We start from the raw sequence: 19,672 nt of genomic DNA on the forward strand, positions 1-19,672 counted from the left end.
GTTGAACCGGTATGGGCCTTGCTCATCTTCACTTAAGGCCATGTGGCCCATGGCCATGACCTAGAAGTGGTTGACCTAGACGCCAGCCAGTGTCTGAAGGACGCGCCGCCACACACACACACACACGACACAGCAAAGGTTCGATCCTTCTCGATTCAACACTTTATTATTTTATTTTACATTGTTTCTTCCATACAACTGGTAATGTTCCGTTTTAGTTAATAGCTTGAAGACTGAAAGGGCAAATAAAAGCATAAAAATAAGAACAGACATGCATGAAAATTAGGCCCCGCATGGATAAAAATATTAAAATAAACCGTATTCGATAGTTTTTAGGTTATCTCGGATTCATATCCACGTGATCAAGATTGCAACTGAAAAACTGATGATGAAGTAGAAATAATGGTATGGCAAGGAAAAAAGGACATGCAATATTAAGTACCTCATAACAATATTTTTATGATTTCTGTAGCCTAGAGTTACTCTGTGGCGCAAAAACATCATGCTGAAAGAGCCACTAACAATTGTTTCTTCAACATCTACCCTGAAAGAGAGAAAAGGCAGACACAATAAATGATCATAAAAGGAACAAAACCAAATAGAACTCATTCTTTCAGATGAAAGAATTTCGCACCCCATTTTCTTATTTACCTGATATATTGAACGCTTACTTTTGACTACCTAAAATCTCTACCTAATAATAAAGCAAATTGGGTTTCCGCCGTCCGTCACACACTTTTGCAGAAAACCCCCTGCATTTTTCATGAATTAACCCGCAGTACACACTTAAGTCATAACCGAACCGTTATTTTACATTTTTACGGAAACCCCCCTGACGTATTAGATAATTCACCCGCCGATCATATATAAGTCAAACAAATACCGTTTTTCTTTCGTACCACGACGATCTGGATTGCAAATAAACAACCACTAAAATCATAAAGAGACAAAAGAAAACATTGATAACCACACATGAGCACCTCTGAAAAAACTGGCAGGGGAAAAACAACATTCAAACACACTTTGGTTTGTGTGAACACTGAGGCCACTGAGGGTGAGAAGGAGGATAAGCCGCAACATAAAAATGATGCCTCGCTAAAATAAAGTGCATGAACATATTATGGTTATTGGGTTAAGAGTGTGTGTTATTTTTTTTTCTCCCGTTGCAACGCACGGGCTCTTTTGCTAGTTGATATAATATGGTCAGTCGATACAACCCTAACTGCCTATACCACCCAATAGTGTCAAGTCCATTACAATGACATGGCCATTTGGGGACAGGATAGCCATGAGTTTAGAAGAGCCAGGGCGAACTTTTAGTATAGCAGAAAAGATGGCATGGCATAATTCAGCATTTAACTTAAGTAACAGCATCTTCGCTCTAAAACATGGAAAGTGTGCATTTGTGTCATATAACCAACGTGCATAGCCTGCATTTGCGCCACTACCTGCAAACACCAAATTGTGTTGACTAGCAGAGCTGTGCCACATGCATGTGCAGGCTACGCGACTGCACAGGGTCCACAAAAATCTGGGCCAAAAGCTTTACTAATCCTCAATTATTAGTGGTACTAGTCTATCCCGGTATTATTTATTATGTGCAAGTTAAGCCAATCTTGTATATCCCATCATATAAATTTCTGCCATCTTAGACGCTCCCTGCACATCTCTCTTTGTCACTATTCACTTACCCCTTTACAGATGAACATGGCAGAAGACGACAAAATCACTTCCCTAGTCTCTATTTTCCTGAGCCAGTGAATTAAATTTGTTTTACAGGATGTAATTCTTATGGCATATAGCCATATACACCCTCTGTTTCTAAATATAAGCCGTTTGGGCAGTTTAAATCAAACTGCCAAAACGTCTTATATTTAGGAACGGAGGTAGTACTATACAAGGTGCTCATTGCCGAACAACTATATAAGAATCATCTCCTTTAATGCACTCATCTATGTAGGTGGTTAGACTGTTGCTTTCTCTATTAGTTTGGAGCAAATAATTATGTAAGTATGTTAAACATCAGTGTCTCATCAAGCAACAATGTGCCAAAATAGATCTATCATCTATCATACGCGTAAACAAACACAGCATAATTTTCTTTTGTTGAGCACCACCAGTCACTTGTACAAGTCATTAAAGCAAGTTGTGTTATGTTTTATATATTACTTAATTTGTAGTTGGCAACGTGCACTTAAAAAACCCTGCTCGACCAGATGCCTCAGCCAATCATCTTCCTCTTCAAAGTCTTTGCGCTCTATTATTCATCCTACATGGCGGGGTACTTCCCAGGGCAAACAGAAATATACATAGGAGTAAACCCCTACCTGGTACCTCTCAGCGACTCGGGCTATTTGCCCTAGTTTACTCCGATGGTAGCTCTGCTCCTGGACAGCAGCCCAGTTGGTTTAATTTAAGCCAATTCTGTAAGTAGAGCTAAGAAGCGATTGCTAGCTCCTCCTCCAACGTACTCCCTCCGTCCCAAAATAAATGACTCAACTTTGTACTAGTTTTGTACTAAAGTTGGTACAAAATTGAGTCACTTATTTTGGGACGGAGGGAGTACGTGCCAATGCAATGCTAAAAAGGTGGAAGAAGCTGCCATTGTTCCAATGATAATGCGAGGCCAGAAAATGTATCTGGTCCAACTCAATTGTCCTGCTGGGACCGCATCTTTACGTACTTGTTCTGTTAGTAAATGAAGTCTAGGAAGGACCGCTGAGGCTCGGACTAAATGAAGTCCAGACATCAGGAAGCACTGCGAATCCTACGAAACAAACAGTTTGTTCCTCCAGACTTCAATTGATCTCAAATTCTCAATTAATGCGTGGTTGAGGAATCAGGATACCCCATGCAAAGCCCATGGACCCACACCCGAGACTGCCAAAACTTATTCGCTTCCAGGTTAATATCACCCCTATTTCGCAGTCAGAGCAAGCATTCCAACAAACACGACATGGACGATTCAAACAACGACATGGAGAAAGGAAAATAGAAAGGAAGGTTTAAGATTCACCTGTACTCCGGCCCAGCATGCGCAGCAAGCCCCTCGAGTTGCCCCTTGATGTACTGCGCGGCGGTCTCCAACCCCGGTCTCCCCTCCTGCAAAAGAACTCTACTCGTCACATCTCATGGCAGACTGAGATGACCCGCCCCGAGACTACTAACTAACGCAAGGTAGAAGGCGGACCTGGCGGCCAGGGATATCAACGACGAGGCAGCGGAGGTGCTGCAGCACGCGTCCCTCGGAGAATTCGTCTGGCGACGCGTCGCGGTCCAGCGGGGCGACGTGGCGCATGTGGATGACGCGGTAGACTAGGAAGGACATGAAGCCGTAGAGCACCACCAGGGCAAGCAGCACGCGCTGGGCCCCCGCAGCGGCGCCAGCGCCTGCGGCAGACTGCCGGGGCGACGGCGGGGTGACCATCGGCCGTGTCTCGGTGGGCGGCGCCGCGGCGGTTGTCGTACGGAGGGTTTTTCTTCTTGGTCACGGCTTGGTTCGTGAGTTCGTGGATTTTCTGTTGTTGCTGTGAATTATGTGGTTCGGCCCTGGATCTGGACGCGCGGTCGAGTGGGTTGGGCTGCTTTTGGAGTTGGCGGTGGCTTTTGCGATTATATGTGAGGAATTAAGTACTTGTCATAAAAACGATAAAAATGAATGTATCTACAACTAAAATACATTTAGATGCATTCATTTTTTGAACGAGTAGTAGAATGCCCGGTAATATTTTGCTGAAGTTGTGTAAAGATAATGCATGCTAAATTTATATGTAGATACAATATAACACAATCATAATTGCATAATAATTAAAGTCAACTTTATTTGTAATGTCAACTAATAACTAAATTGTAAATTTACAATGTATATGTACCTACTCCCCCGTAAAAAGAAAAGTATATGTACCTACTAATAAAGCAAGGTGCGTTTCTTCGATTTTTCATCCGTTCACTGCCGAAATTTTTTTCTTTTATTTGAGATGGTTTAAAAATTTTGTGCGTCCGTCTATTCAAAAATAATAATGATTTGTCTATGGACCACACGCGCTTTGGCTCAGCGAAACCAACCCATTTAATTTACTGCCCATGTTGTGAGGAAAATCCTATTTGCTACACCGGCATATAATCAGGGCTTTGCACATGACAGCCAAGACTGGGCTGACCAATTTTCAATTTTTTTTCTGTAGTTTTTAGTTTCCTTTTTTCTTTCCTGTTTATTTTTTCTTTTTTCTTTGGAAATTTATTTTACTTTTTCGCTTTTTTCATAAATTCAAAAAATCCAGAATTTCAATTTTGATTAAATTTTTGAGAACTTTTTGTAATTTTGAAACAAATGCCGTTTAAATTATTTTTGGTATTTTATTTTATGATTACCGTTCCAAAAGTTGTTCAAAATTCATAAAATGATAGGATTTCCCAAATTTGTTTGCGATAAAAAAACAGTTACCTTTTAAAAATCTTCAAGATCCAAAAAATATTCTTATTTTACTGAATGGTTCACAAACTGAAACTAATGTTCACGTTTTAAAAGCACATTTTCTAAAGTTGTTCCAAATGTTGAAAACATGTTCCTGTTTTAAAAAACAATCGTAAAGTAAAAAAAACTCGTAATTTTATAAAAGGTTCGTGTTTCCAAATAATGTTCCGGTTTCAAATTATCTTTCCCGTTGCAACGCATAGGCATATGTTCTACTACATACAAAGTGATGAGCCAACTAAAAATCTATTACAAATTCTTGAGATCTACTTGATGCGCTTAAGAAATTCTCGAACAATGTTTGTGCAAGTATAATAAAAACTGCTTTCTCAACTCATACTCATCCTGCAAAAGCAATATATGTAGTTAGCACGAAACTTCACGTGAAAGGTCTAAAAACATGTGTAACGGGCAATACTCACTATGCAAACCGGCTCCGCGAGATCTTTACCGTTCCACAAGAGGATAAAATGAAAAACAAAATAGCGAGACGAATCTCTGCAATTTTCTAAATTGTTATTATACTAAATGCTCGTCCGTTGCTACAATCTATCTACTACCTCTATATAAAAAAAAGACGAAGAACCAAACAATTAGATCTATCCATCAATAAGATCTAGTGGCCCTTAATCCTCCAATGTTTGCGCAACAAACCACGCATCCAGTTTTTAACGCTTCAAGCCATACATCGATAAAACTGCCCCGCCGTTCAGAAAAAAAGCAAACAACGCACGCCCCCACGTCCTCTCGCCCCGCCCGCACGACCTCAACCTCTCCCTGCTCCTCCTCCCCCGCCGTTCGCCCTCTCCCGTTCCTCGCCGCTCCTCCCGAGCCTCCCGCCGCTCCTCCATTCCTCTTGAGCCGCCCGCCACGCCCTTCGCCGCAGGATCCCCTTCGTCGCGGGAACCGCCGTCGAGCCCGTCCGTCGCGCCCGAGCCGCCGCCGGAGCCGCCCTTCGCCGCGGCTCGCAGGTCGCCGAGCCGCCGCCCCGGAGCCGCCCTTCGCCGTGGTCCGCAGGTCACCGAGCCGCCGCCCCCGCCCTTCGACGCAGCCCGCAGGTTCCCCAGCCGCCAACGCACGCCCCCACGTCCTCCCGCCGCCCCGGAGCCGCAACGCGACGGGCCCAACCCGGAGATCCACAACACTGGCGGGCTGAGCCGGCGGGGCTTCCCGGCGGGGTTCGTGTTCGGGACGGCCGCGTCGGCGTACCAGGTGGAGGGCATGGCGAGGCAGGGCGGGCGCGGGCCCAGCATCTGGGACGCCTTCGCAGCCATACCGGGGACGATCGCCGGCAATGGCACCGCCGACGTGACAGTCGACGAGTACCATAGGTACAAGGTGTGTATTATACTGAATGAACAATCGTCCTGACTGCTATGTTTTTCTGGTGTTTCTTGGTGGTATCCTGATGTTTGACAGAGGTCTTTTACTCTGAGGTGTGTGTAGGAGGATGTGAGCATAATGAAGGAAATGGGCTTCGACGCGTACCGGTTCTCGATCTCCTGGTCGAATATTTACCCAGGTACATATGTGCCCTGATCCCTCCTCCAACCACAGCAGCTTGCTAATTTTCGATCCAATATTATTTTTCCTGGATCAAAAGTAGTTTCTGATGTAGAGCTGTGTTTGATAAAACTGTAGATGGGACTGGGAAGGTGAACCAGGAAGGAGTGGACTACTACAGCAGGCTCATAGATTACATGCTCCAGCAAGGTAACTGAAGTTTTCTGCACCTTGGCAAGCAGCCTCAGCATCAGGTCCAGACTTCTGAGCTAATTAAACGTTACATTGTGACTGTTATTAATACAATTTTGACCAAAGGATTTATTGTTTTTTTGGCAGATGAGCACTTGTTCACCTTTGTTGTAGCGCAGAGACTTGTTCCAGATATAAATGTCTTTTTACGTATCCTTTGTTTGTTCTCAATTTGGATGCTTTCATGCAGATCAAGTTATTATTGAGGACAAAATGAAGGGGTGCATTGCAATCTAGATTTGACTAAATGTGTGGCAGATCTGTTGACAAACACATTTACATTTAAGTATGTGTAGTATGCTTCATGTAATTAACCACAACATTTGTTTCGTCAATTATTTCCTTTTCATTCAGTGAATGTCCTTTTGTTAAAAAGCGCGAGTCGAATGTGTAAGTACGGAAAAGGTTCTCCCATTGGGTTGCCACTACAACGAAATAACCATGTAAATGACTGTTAAACATACTCTATTTTTGTAATTCAAAGGCAATGTTTCTGCCGATCTCGAAAGAACTAAAAGAAATGCAGCCTTTATAACTGAATGTCTACATTCATTGTTGGAGATCACAGAGCTATATATTAACTAGTTATTATGTTGATGCACACTGCATTCAATTTAGTGAGCTTGTTATTTTTCTGATCGGATTCAGTGGTAATGGAATTGGGTGGTGAAGAAAACTAGCAAGCTACATAGGAGAAATTCATACGTGCACCCGCATGAATAATAATTTTTCGAATGTCAAATAGTTCTAGAAAAACTATACATATAAATATCTGAATCATGTGTCCTTGTAAAATTAGTGGAAAATGATTTGGGAGGATGAGGTTGCTTTAGTCTTGACCACGACGTGCTCTCTGGTAGCGCTGTCGCGGCCAGTCGGCCACTCGCTCTCCAAATCCTGCAGCTGTGCATGGGTCCGATGGACAGGCATGGCGGCTCAGACCTGCGGGCTCCATGATCACCACGGCGCTGCTTCCTGGCCTTGCCGCTGGCAGTCACCGTACCCTCACCGGATTGTCGACCCCACAACTAACCATCACCCTCATCTCATTAGTTGGCTTCCCTCTACTGGATCTGAATTTTTTTGGTTGGTTTGCAAAGTGCAGATGTGTGACCTCCTCTATGATGAAGGCATCGAGGAGATTAACTTTTGCTTCTCAAGCTTTGTTTTAGTTGAGATGTTTAAGCAATATTGGTCACTTCCAAGTAAATTTTATGATAATGTGATATATGTCTACTAATTTCGATTTTTTCCCTTTGTGTTCAGGTATCTATACTAAAGGTTGCAGTACAACACTAGCTGGTTACAATTTTGTAGATTTCCTTTTACCCTTAGTTTGTGCTCCCTCCGATCCAAATATAAGTGTCGCAGCTTTGAACTAAGGTGTTCAACCTTAGTTCAAAACTGCGACACTTATTATGGATCGGAGGAAGTAGTAAATGACAATTAGTATAGTCCCTTAAGGCCTAAAAAGTAGCATAGGATATGGGAGCAAAAGGTTCAACGAAAACTTTTAAAACCTGAGATGGAAGTGTATTTTGTAGGCTTGTAGTGCATGTTCACCTGTACGAGCTAGAACTTCCTTTGTGTTGGCGGAAGTGTTAGCCTGCCATTACCAGTTGAGTATAGGGCCTGACCAGTGTTTTGGTCTTTCATTTACTTTTTACCAACTCAAGTAAAATGTTTGAAATCTTATATCGACCACATCACTAAAATTTGGTTGGACTATGCTTGCATGTTTAAGTCGAAAGAGGGATCGACCTTCAATGTTCCCTCGTCAGGTTGTTTAGTTCCAACGAGGTCTAAATCCATTCCCCCATCTTGTGTCGATTGCCTTCTTAGTACTAATGTTTCCCCTTAGTGACATTGTCTATTTGGTGTCCTTTTTTGTACAAAATTACTTTATGATGTTCATCCTGCTAAGCTGCAGGGGTAATAGTGCTTCCAGTATTTTTGTAATTTTGAATCATGGTCAATTGATCAGTCATGGATCAGATGGCTTAGTATGTGACAGAGGCTCTTTGCTCCAATCAATCAGTGGGAGATCAAATAGCTTAAGCTTGCCGTACAAAATGCAATGTAACTAGAATAGTCTTTATCTTTTAATCAGTTTCCAGTTATATTTCTTCCAGAATTTAGTTTTTTTTACTTTGTGATTTATTGGCATTTTGTTAGATGATACATGCTTCTAACTACATTACAGATCAGGTCCAAAATCAGGACTTTGTTGGAAAGTCAAACCTTTTTATGTTTGACCGTATTTATACAATAATGCACCAACATTTATGCCATCAAATTAGTAGCATCAAATTCATGATAAAATATATTTTCATCATATACCTATTTGGTTTCATAAACATTGATAAATTTTTGCACAAACTCGGTCAAACATTGAGATAGTTTGACCCTCCAACAAAGTTGGAAGTACACTCTTTAAAGGACGGAGGGAGTATATCAAAGTTGCTCGGGTGGATCTATTGTGGTTCAAGCTCCTCAGGTGGATCTAATCAAGACAACTTATTGACCGTCTTCAATTTCAACTGCAGCAATGTGGGGTGGCGCATGTGGAGTAGGAGGGTAGAAGAGAAGATGGAGAAGGTGGTTATTCTGGCCTTACGTTGAGTGTTGAATCTGGGGTATATGAAAATACTTGAGTTGAAGAAGATACGGTACTGTATATAAATGATTGAGGAGACACATGACTTAAATAAAAAGAGTTGTGAGAATATGAAATAAGGAAATTACTGTTTCTAATTGAGTCTTAATCTAAAGACGACATTTGTATGACGCTTGCATTCACAAATTGAAGAAACTGCTGTAGAACACCTTTGTTGGTTGCAATTATCCTACAAACATTATCATTTCAAAAGTAGCAACACAAATTTTATTCTTAAAAAACATATTTATTCCATGTAAAAACATATTTTTATTCCGTGGCAACGCACGGGCAGCCATTTGTGTCGGAAGATAGCATCGATCATGCATCCCTTCTGGTCAATGAGACTGATAGTGGGTCTTGATTGCCATTTGTGTCGATTCATATTCATACTTGTGTTTTGGGAGTTTATTGCCTGCATAACAACAAAAGTATTGGATGAGACAAGGCAAGCATGTACTCCCTCCGTTCCTAAATGTAAGTCATTGTAAAGATTCCACTAGGTGGACCACATACGGAGCAAAATGAATGAATCCATACTTATAATGCATCTATATACATCCGTATCTAGTTCATAGTGGAATCTCTACAAAGACTTATATTTAGGAACGGAGGGAGTATTTTGCTTGCATGGTCGCTTCAGCCTTAGCATCTGTAGCGCATGTAGCCAAAGTAACTGTGGCTTGTACTACTATTGTAAAGCAGAGCTGGTTGTCTTGAGCTTAATATGAGACCCAAGTCTCGTAGAGAGGGGTCGATGATAAGAAGCATCTGTGGTACGTCGTACCTGTGGTCCTCTCTTGAGAGAGCTATATGCTGCTTTAGAAGAAAGAAAAATAGTGTACAGATTGATCAAACTCAACTTAAGCCATCATATTGTAATTGTTACTTTTGAAGAATGTTACATTGGTTGTTTTTTGTTGTTGTCATTTTCTTACACTAGCATCAAGAACTATAAGCATATGGTAGTATTTGATCGGGAGTAGATGTATCTCTGAAAAATGTATTAGCTGAGACGTGCGTTGCACGTGCAAGCTTACTAGTAATGCATAAAAGAACAGCCAAAGCTTTTTTTTCCTCATACGTTTGGACGTGTTTCGATATCAGACGTGTGTTTAGCGGGCTCCCCGAGATTCAGTCATCTGGACAAACCTCTCCCAAATCCAGCCCATATATAGGGGGATATGGTTGTCCATACTATCTGCCATGCTTTCTCCAACACGCGGTTCCAACACAAAACCCCACCCCATGATGCACCTCTTTCTTTTCCTACCGGACCCTCCCCTTCCCACTTAGTTTCCCATCATAGTGGGTCATTTCTCGCTGGATCCCTCTGCTTTAAAACCGGATGACGCCCACCTCACCTTCATCATGCCGCCCACTCTGATGTCTCCTGAGTCATTGCCACATTGTAACATATAGTTGAATGTCGTGCATTACCACACAAAATATATGATGTCTGTTCTTGGGATGCAGCTGATGCGAAGGAGTGTAACACAAACACCACCTCAAAGCAAGCTACAACACAAAACCTTACCCTTTTTAGCACAAACATTACCTCCACGAAAGAGCTTATCCTAAGCTGATACACAACACTGCGTCTCGACCGATGTCGGGCACCTCCGAAGACCACCAACTTCAGCAGAACTTTGCTTGTCAACGCACCATCCACCTTGAGCGCCCGAAAGAAAGTGGCAGATGAATGGCAGGACTTGACCCCGATCTGGGAAGACACCGTCTTTGATAATCGCCGATGGGCGTACATAGCACCACGGATGATAAAAAGGACAGCATCAGAGGAGAGCAATGAGGAGCCAGTCGTGCCTCCAAACACATATTGTAGCTAAAACTTGCAGTCTGATGCCATCTTTACATGAAGTTCTCAAGTATGTCTCCCAACTAACCTGCAGTTTGATGCCCACTTTGTAGGAGTCAGTATGTTAAGGATGCATATGTATCCAGTATAACTGTAATTGAAATCTCTTCCATTACATAATCATTGGAAACATAAATTAAACATAGGTACAATTGCTCAATCATATCACCAGCAAATAGAGGGCCGAAATCTAATGTCCGTGGTGTTGTAGAGCACATAGTTATATCATGGCAGCACAGAAAACCGTGTTGTAGAGATTTCTGGCTGGCAATAAATTAAAATAACTAACGAAATTCAGACATTCTAAACACATACAAACAAGTCAATTCATGTATTCTGCCTGACTCTCCATTTATACACGGTGGAATACTAACAAATTAGGTTGTGCACTAGGTCTCCTTCGCCTCTGTTGCTCATCGTCGAAGCAACGAGCAAGCCGAGAGGATGAATGCTGATGTGCCGCGAGGACTCAAGAGAAGAACTTTTGATAAGTTTCAAAAATGCGGTGGGCACTGGATCAATGAGCTGCTGGTGGTTCTTTGGTCCCTCAGGACGACACCAAATCGAGCTACCGGGAAGACTCCCTTCTCCCTAGTGTATGGGGAAGAAGCAGTGCTCCCCGCGTACTCATATAAGGGTCACCTCGAGTACTTGCCTATGATGAAATAGAGCAGGAGCAGCTACAGCATGACGATGTTGTGCTGCTCAAGAAGATCATCTCCGAGCTGCTGTGCGTGTTGCATGCTACCAGCAAGCTCTACGCCGCTATCATAGCCGCAGGGTCCATGCCCAGAGCCTTGAGGAAGGCGACCTTGTCCTTAGGCGTGTTCAGTCTGCCAAAGGCTCTAACAAGTTGACGCCAAAGTGGGAAGGCCCTTACCGGGTAGTACGAGTCACCTGACCTGGCGTAGTCCGCGTAGAGACCGAAGATGGCATCCAAATGCAGGACTCATGGAATATTGAGCGTCTTCGTAAGTTCTACCCGTAAGGTGCGACTGTCGGGCTCAGTTCTCGGCAACCACCTTTTTGTACAAGCGTTGCCACTGGGCATGTAACCCTTTGTACAAAGCCAGGCGCAGACCCTATGAAAGATAATAAAACGAAGCGTTAGCATTTAAAAACTTGCATGCATATTTTATTAAGTATGATTTTGCTATAAGTAGGATCCTATGTTGTTGTCTTCTCCCATGTACCACCAACAGGGCCCCTACCACGAACAAGATTCTGGGAGGGAAGGAGTGAGAGCAGCCCAATATCTCGGTCCACGGCAACCCCTTCTTGTCGAGGCAATAAGAAGAGCAGCAGACACAAATAAGTTTTCCTCTCCATCCACAATTGTGTCCTTGTATGAAAAGTCTTGGGCATAGAAAAACCTCACCACTCTTAACATCTGTGCTCCCTTCCTTTGATTCAGAGATTAGCTCTAGTCAGGATGGTCATAGTAGCATTTGGAGGGGGTCGGCGAGGAGTTGGTTCCCTTCAATGCTCCTGACCCGTCAGGCTGGGTCCAGTAGTAGCAATGAAAGGAACTGGTAAAATGTCTTGCCTGGAACCCTTGTTTACTTGAAAGTATTGAGGGATCTCTCCTCAGCATGGACATAATACATGAAGAAGTACCCGACAAGCATTTCTTTTTTCATTAATACACGAATAAACAAGTACACATCATACAAAGTACAAGCGTGGATGGAAGATTACATAATTTAAGAAAAAGTTTGGCAAGTGCCTACATGTTTTAGACTGAAAAAAGATAAGTGCCCCGTAATGCCTTTCATGTCCCTCTCCTCCTAGGAGCTATAGTGGGAGGTGAAGAGGGCAAAAGGAGCGCCTGGGCAAAATCCCAGCCTGACCTCGTCAGGGCCGCGGGACGCAGCCTGACAAGATCGGGAGGGCAGGGACGAAGACGATGAACGGAAGGAGCGACTAGGCAATGCCCTGGTCACCACCGCCAGGACCAGAGGAACACGACAGGATGGACACCGGCAAGGAAGATGAAGCCTCAAAGTGCTAGTTATCGACTAGAGGGGGGTGAATAGGCGATTTTTATGAAAGTCTTCAAAACACGAGGGCTTTGAAGACAAACATGTAATATTGAACCTATATGATATACAACGGAATGTAAACTACACTAGGCAAGTAATAGTCAAGCAAGCAGTACAGTGAAAGCACGAAGACTAACAACAGCTAGGTAGACAGGATCAGAACGAAAGACAGTATGAAGCCAAATAGAGTCTTCACACAGTGAAGTCAAATGAATCAAGCAGGCAAGCAATGACTTCACGAAGATAAACTGAAAAGTAAGGAGAGTAGGGGATAGAACCAGTTGCTTGGTGAAGACAAGGATTTGGTAGACCAGTTCTAGTTGCTGTGACAACTGTACGTCTGGTTAGGGAGGCTGAGATTGAACTCAGAAGACTGTGTCTTCACCTTATCCCCATAGAGCTAAGAACACTTAGTCCTTGCCCTATCACTCAGGTAAGTCTTCAAGGTAGAATTCCAAACCTTCACAGACTTCGTTCACCGGTGATCCACAATGACTCTTGGATGCTAAGAATGCGACGCCTAACCGGGTGGAGGATTCACAGTCCTAAAGTGTAACAAGCCATCCGATCATGCAGACAGAAAGACTTCAGTGATGCCTAACACTCTTTGGCTCTGGGTATTTTGGGCTTTGTCCTTGCAAGGATCTCTCTCTCTCTCTCTCAAATGCTTCAGAAGTGGGTTGCTCTCAAATGACAGAAGTCATGCACTAACTCTGAGCAGCCACCAATTTATGTTGTAGGGGGTGGGCTATTTATAAACAAGTGGCAACTAAACCTGATTTGTCCGAAATGACCCTGGGTCACTAAGGAATCGACACGTGTCCAACGATCGGATTTCAAACACACACGACGGCTTGGGCTACAAGGAAAGGTGACTCATCCAACTCTTGATAAGATTTGCTCTCATTGTCTTCGCTCGAAGACATAGGATTTGGTTGAGCATCACATCAGTCACTCTGACTTTGTTCACTTGGACCCCACTTAACAGTATGGTGGTTCCTATGACTCAATAAAGAAGAAAGGAAACTACAAAACAGCTATGTCTTCGCACTCCATAGTCTTCAAGTGAATATCTTCACACGTCATTATCTTCATCGTGAATGTCTTCACGAACCACCATTATCTTCAATGTCTTCACACATTTTTAGGGGTCATCTCTGGTAGGTAAACCGAACCAATGAGGGACTACTACATGTGTTATCCTGCAATTCTCACAAACACATTAGTCCCTCAACCACGTTTGTCGCCAATACTCCAAAACCAACTAGGGGTGGCACTAGATGCACTTACAATCTCCCCCTTTTTGGTGATTGATGACAAACTGGTTGAAGTTTTCAACGAGGATAAAAGTATGTGAAAGTCCAGGTTCATGAGCATTGTCTTCATAGATTAAAAGAGGCTCCCCCTGAAGATGTGCATATAAGTAGTTTGCTTTTGAATGCAAATGCACATGGCAGGTTTTGCTTTGTGGAGACCATCTTCAATCATGAAGACAATTCATCATGCATATATGAAAGTAATGAAGATAATGATATGCATAATGAGAAATTGACGTATGTAGAATGACTTCATGTAGAATTTATCACCGCATCACAAAGTAGCAGCAAAAGTAGCACACGACCATCAAGTTTAAGTGTTACAACTGAAGAGCCAAATAGTTTCAAAACGAGAGTTGCAAGCACTTAGCAAAAATAAGGCAACCACCCCATATGGACCCTCTTGAAGACTACCAACCTCACATGCTTCTCCCCCTTTTGTCAGTAAGGACCAAAAAGGTTTGAAGACATAGAGTATCTACTTGTTCCCAGGTGGAGACGATGTTGGAGCAGCAGGGTCGACGTTGGAGTTGGGTGGTGCAGACGGACCTGGTGCAGAATCTTGACGCAGTGAAGCTAATGCCGGTGAAGTGGCGTCGTCTTCTTCATCGACGACTCTCGCAACAACAGTTGCAACCGAAGATGAATACTCAAAATCTTCAATGGAAGGTGTTGGATGCCAACTTGCAGATTGCAGTGGCCTAGAGTCAAACTTGAATCTCTCTGTGAAGCCATATTCATGAAGATCATCTCTAGAGCAGAGCATTGTAAGGCTCTTCCAGGACCGCCGACAGGCTTCATGCGTGACGAATGAGTTCTTGGTGGCCAAGTTGCGAATGCGATTGACATCAACCAGAAGACTCTACATTTGGCGCTTCCGCCATTCATGATGCCTGTCCTGCTTTTGATGCAAAGATACCAGAAGCTCACGGTCGTTGAGGACACGGGGGCGCTTCTGAGGCCTTTGAGCAATTGTGCTGGCAGTGGGTTCAGTATTGGCAGGATGCAGCAAACGCAAGTTGCCAGCCAGGGGATAAGCAGGAGTAGTAGAGTTCGATACGTGAATGCCTCCAATAGGTTGAGTGAAGCTTTGATATTCAACATTTTGAAGATGGAGTGGCTTCTTTGCTGGATCAGTGTAGATGGCTTCATAGGACATGTCAACTTCAGGCAAGAATACGACGTGATTGCGTGCTGAAGGTTGATATTCGATAGTGGAACGAAGCTTGATCAGGCGCATAATCCAGGGAGCATAAAACTTCAGCCCAAAGAGATCAATGCCAGAAGCAGCAAGCTGTCGGATGAAGAAATCCTGGGTATTGAACCTAAGGCAATTGACGATATAGAAGACCAATGTCTTCATGGCGCCTACGAGTTTGGCTTCAGATGAGTTGCCTTTGATGGGCCACAGGGTACGCCTGAGAATATGATATACTATGTGGGGCAAGTACTCAAGGTCCTTGACAAAGAACTCCTTGGGGTATTTGGCGTCATGGGTGCCCAGCATCTGGCTCATATTGGGCTCTGGCTTCTGAAAGATGCTCTGCAGTTCATTTTGATGGAGCTGACAACCTGGTTCATACAACTCACCATGAGTGGGCAGGGAAGTAAGCTCAGTGATGTCCTGAGCTTTGGCTTCATGATGAAGTCACCTGTCATCCACTCAAGGATCATAGTCTTCGGATCCCTGTTGTAGCCTCGAATGTGCAATGTTGCATAAAACTGCAGCAGAAGCTCTTCATTCCAGTGCTCTTTGTCAGTCACAAATGGCAGCAGCCCAACATCTCTGAAGCAATCAAGGGCCTCTTCAAGGCAAGGCAGCCCAACAATAGCATCACAATCTAGACGCTTATGAGGAAAAATCCGGTCTTGGTTGTATAGGACGTAAGAGTAATAGCTTCGTTGCTGATGACTCCAAAACCTGTCAGAGGAGATCTTGGGCTTCATGTATGGGTTCTTGGCATTGTCAAAGAATGTGTTGTGCTCTCTGAAGCTGAGCACACTAAAAGAGCCAAGGGTTGTTGCAGCACTTGGAAGCCTTGGTAGTCTTGGCTTTGGCTTTAGAGTTTGAGGCCTTTGCTCCACATAATAATCGTAATGTGGGCCTGAAGCAGAGGGTGGTACCATAATGGGCCATGTGACAACCACCAACTCGCCACGATTGTAAGCTTGTTCCATATTGTGTGGCACTGGTGGAGGAACAATTACATCGGATGGGATTGGATGCACAATATCTTTAGTTGCAGCATTGACTTCAGACTCCACATTCTCTTCAGCCATGACAGTGTCATTGGCTTCAGTGGTGTTGGTGGTGGCAGACACATTGGTTTCAACCTCCATGGCTTCAATAACTCGAGGGTCAGGCACAATCACTTCTTCTTCTTCTTGCACAACAGTCTCACTGGCAGGGGGAATAACTTCTTGATCATCTTCTTTGTCTTCATTGGTTGATGCAGCCGGAATGTCTTCAGCGGCCTTTGCTTCAGACTCATGAGCAGTTTCAGAAGGGATGGAGTTAGGGAACACTTGACGTGCTACTGAGCTAGTGGGTTGCACATCTTCTTTTGGAATGCTTGACATGGATGCCTGAGACCTAGGACCTTTGCGGTGTCGGATATAGGGTTCCGGAAAAACCCTTAAGGTTCGAACACTGTGGTGCGCACGAAGATCTCTCCCTACCGAAACACGCCCTCAGCCTCGCCGCGAATTCTAAGCTAGCACGATGAACAACACAAGAGACATGAGGTTTATACTGGTTCAGGCCACCGTTGTGGTGTAATACCCTAATCCAGTGTGTGGTATGGTGGATTGCCTCTTGGGCTGATGATGAACAGTACAGAGGAAGAACAGCCTCGCAAGGAGAGGTGTTCTTGTGGTGGTGTGGTGTGCTTGAGTAGGAATCGATCCGTCCAGACCAGATGCTTTCTACTATGGTGGCTAGCCCTATTTATAGAGGCCCTGGTCCTCTTCCCAAATACTGAGCGGGAAGGGAGCCAACAACGGCCATTTTGAAAGGGGACAACTAGTACAAGCTATCCTGACTAAAGGTGGTCTTCGACTGCCAAAGGTGTTGGTGATGATGCCGTCTTGGGCTCCACGGTTACCTCCACCCTGCCGCTCTGCTGGTCTTGGTCTCGTTGCACCGATATGGAAACCTTTGTCTGATGCCTCGGTACTCCGTGCCTGCGCTTGCCTCCTTTGCACCAAAGAGGAAACAAGGACACTGCGCCGCCTGGCACCCGCCTGGCGCCCGCCTGGTCTTGATCGTCATGGCTTGCATCATGGGCACCTCGCGAGGTACCCCTTCCTTGATCTCTCCGCCCCCTCGTGAACTTGCCTAGCGAGCCCGCTCCTCAGGAGGCCTTGCATCGTCCGTCCCGCGGGGCTTGACCCCTCGCGAGGGTCTTGAGTGTTGGTTGATCAAGACAAGCCGTACTGGGCCACTGGTTGAACCACGCTGCAGGCCGCATGTAGGCAAGTCTGGGGACCCCCGTTCCCAGAACACCGACAGTAGCCCCCGGGCCCAAGGTGTGCTCGGACTTGGCTTAGCTGCGAAGCCAAAGGGCAAGTGTGGAGCGCCGCGGGCCCCAACAGCTTGCGGCCTTGGTCGCCGCGTGGCGATTGATTGGACGTGGGCGTCTCCGCTTCCCCACGCTACCTCGGCAACTGCGCGATTTAACGATTCCCTGCTGCATGCAAAAAGCGTCATGATTACCTGCAATCGTGGAGGTCGACGATTGGCCTCCCTTGGGCTACAAATAAGGAGGGGTGGGAGCCCCCGTTGTCCATCTCTTCTTGCTCCGCCTGCTTCTTCTCCCTTGCTCCACCTCCATTCTCGACGTCAATGGCGCCAATCCACAGATTCTCAGCCGAAGATAAGGGGAAGGCTCCCTGGGAGGGACCTGATCCGCTCCCGCCAAAGAAACGGCCGGTCCCCTGCCGCCGCGACGAGGTTGCGAGGCCGTAGATGACGAGGCCCTGGTGCGAGCGGCCACCTCCTGGGTTCCCGCTACCCATGTACGCTCGGGCCAAGGACCCTGGAGAAAGGGATGGCGAGCGAAGCCGCCCACGCCGCAGACATGGCCGATGAGCCATGGCTGCGCATGCTGTTGCTCCGGGAGTCCACACCGCGGAATCCTCTCGCGAGCTCGTGCTGCACGCGGCAATGCCTCCAAGCACCTGGATTCGCTTCCCATCATTCTTCACCACCGAGATGCTGCCGAGGGGGCCTCTCGAGCTTTGGCTGCAGCATGCCGACTATGATGCTCCGGCGACCGGAGCAGAGGTTGAAGTCATTGCTCCGGGTAAGGTCTTCATGACCCGAGGCTGGGGCGAGGTCGCCCGGGTCTGCCGAACGGGGGGGTGCCCTCGTAATTCATTTTGAATACGATGGCGTCTCCTAGATGCTCTTCAAGTTCTTCAACACTGAAGGCCGCCGCCTGGAGTGCTGCCCCAGAGGAGGTAGTTGGGACATCGACGTGGCAGGGGCTAGGCCTGCCGTTCTCTCTCCCAACGGCTCCTCCGGTAGCAGAAGCGATGCTTGGGAGTCCAACGACTCTCCCGAGCTCTTCGCGACTCCGTAGACGAGCGACGACAACTACATGCCCCCGAGCTCACGTCGTGCTCGGAGCAAGGTGGCTACATTAGGCCGTCGCCGCAGCTGGTCTGGATGGGGTTGGCGCCGGCCTCTCGTGGCCCACTATTGATGATGTCATCGGCCATGGAGGCGCGGATAGTTAGAACTCCTTAGGAATCTCGTCTTTTGTTCCCTGCGAGGAATCGAGAAAACACCATGTGGGGGCATGTAAAGGGTGTGTGCTGCCTTTTGATGATGTGATCCTTATTATGAAACTGCACGAATGCTTGTCCGGTCCCGGCTCGGTTCCCCCTTTCTAACCTTGTGACGATTTAGCGCTCTACGGTGACAGGTCCCGGCCCCCAGGCAGGCTTCAGCCGTCGCTGGTATGCCAGGCCGCGATGCCGTGGTCAAGTCCAGGAGGTGAGCGGCCCGAGGTCCAGTACGAGCCCCTGAGGCATGATGCTCAGGAGGCCCCCTTTAGCGCACAAGTAGCCGCCAAGAGGTGAGAAAGGAAGGCAACATTGCAGTCACAAAACCGCATCAAGTGAAGATTTCGCGTCGCAACGATCAGCTGATCTAGCCATGAAACTTACCTTGGTAATATGGAGCCGCTCCTTCGCGTTGCGCCGGACTTGTGCATTGGCAGCTGGGAGGTAGCTGGGTTAGGCCCTCACGAGCTTTCCCTTTCTTCCCCACACTCTCCTTCGCGCTCTACGTCCTCAGGTCCCGGCCCTCGAGCGAGCTCAGCCGCCGCTGGTATGCCAGGTCGCGATGCTGTGGACAAGTCCAGGGGGTGAGGGCTGGAGAGCCAGTAAGAGCTCCTGAGTTGCGATGCTCAGGAGCCCCCCTTTTAACGTGCAAGCGGATCGCGTGGGAAAGATAGAGAGAGAGCCCGTGGTGCCACCCGCTATAGACTTCAGGAGGTTCCTGTAAACTAACACGAGAAAAGCACGGGTTGCCATTATGATTGCCGA

General features: G+C 45.9%; 2 protein-coding genes across 2 annotated transcripts in view; one reads left to right on the forward strand and one right to left on the reverse strand.

The window, feature by feature from the left end:
• LOC119363649 (endoplasmic reticulum metallopeptidase 1-like) overlaps positions 1-3,488 on the reverse strand; it is a 41,155-nt gene extending 37,667 nt beyond the window's left edge. Inside the window, exons 1-3 of the mRNA XM_037629017.1 lie at positions 3,191-3,488; positions 3,017-3,102; positions 443-544 (exon numbers count right to left, since the gene is read on the reverse strand). Coding sequence (XP_037484914.1) covers positions 443-544; positions 3,017-3,102; positions 3,191-3,427 — 425 coding nt within the window. The 5' untranslated portion in view covers positions 3,428-3,488. The remainder of the gene's footprint in view (positions 1-442; positions 545-3,016; positions 3,103-3,190) is intronic.
• Positions 3,489-4,771: 1,283 nt separating this feature from the next.
• On the forward strand, positions 4,772-6,729 carry LOC119360868 (klotho-like). The gene is made up of 5 exons (XM_037626338.1): positions 4,772-4,783; positions 5,156-5,812; positions 5,921-5,996; positions 6,116-6,187; positions 6,317-6,729. Exons 1-5 carry the CDS (start codon positions 4,772-4,774, stop codon positions 6,433-6,435), a joined length of 936 nt encoding a protein of 311 aa, XP_037482235.1. The 3' UTR covers positions 6,436-6,729.
• The last annotated feature ends 12,943 nt before the right edge of the window (positions 6,730-19,672 follow it).

The sequence above is a fragment of the Triticum dicoccoides genome, chromosome 2B (genome assembly GCF_002162155.2).
Source record: "Triticum dicoccoides isolate Atlit2015 ecotype Zavitan chromosome 2B, WEW_v2.0, whole genome shotgun sequence".
In the NCBI taxonomy this organism is placed as follows: domain Eukaryota; kingdom Viridiplantae; phylum Streptophyta; class Magnoliopsida; order Poales; family Poaceae; genus Triticum; species Triticum dicoccoides.

Bases quoted from the DNA above. Each gene is read 5' to 3' on its own strand.
- LOC119360868 (XM_037626338.1), top strand. The intron at 5,813-5,920 runs GTGTGTATTATA...AGGTGTGTGTAG, and splicing joins ACGAGTACCATAGGTACAAG to GAGGATGTGAGCATAATGAA. The intron at 5,997-6,115 runs GTACATATGTGC...ATAAAACTGTAG, and splicing joins CTGGTCGAATATTTACCCAG to ATGGGACTGGGAAGGTGAAC.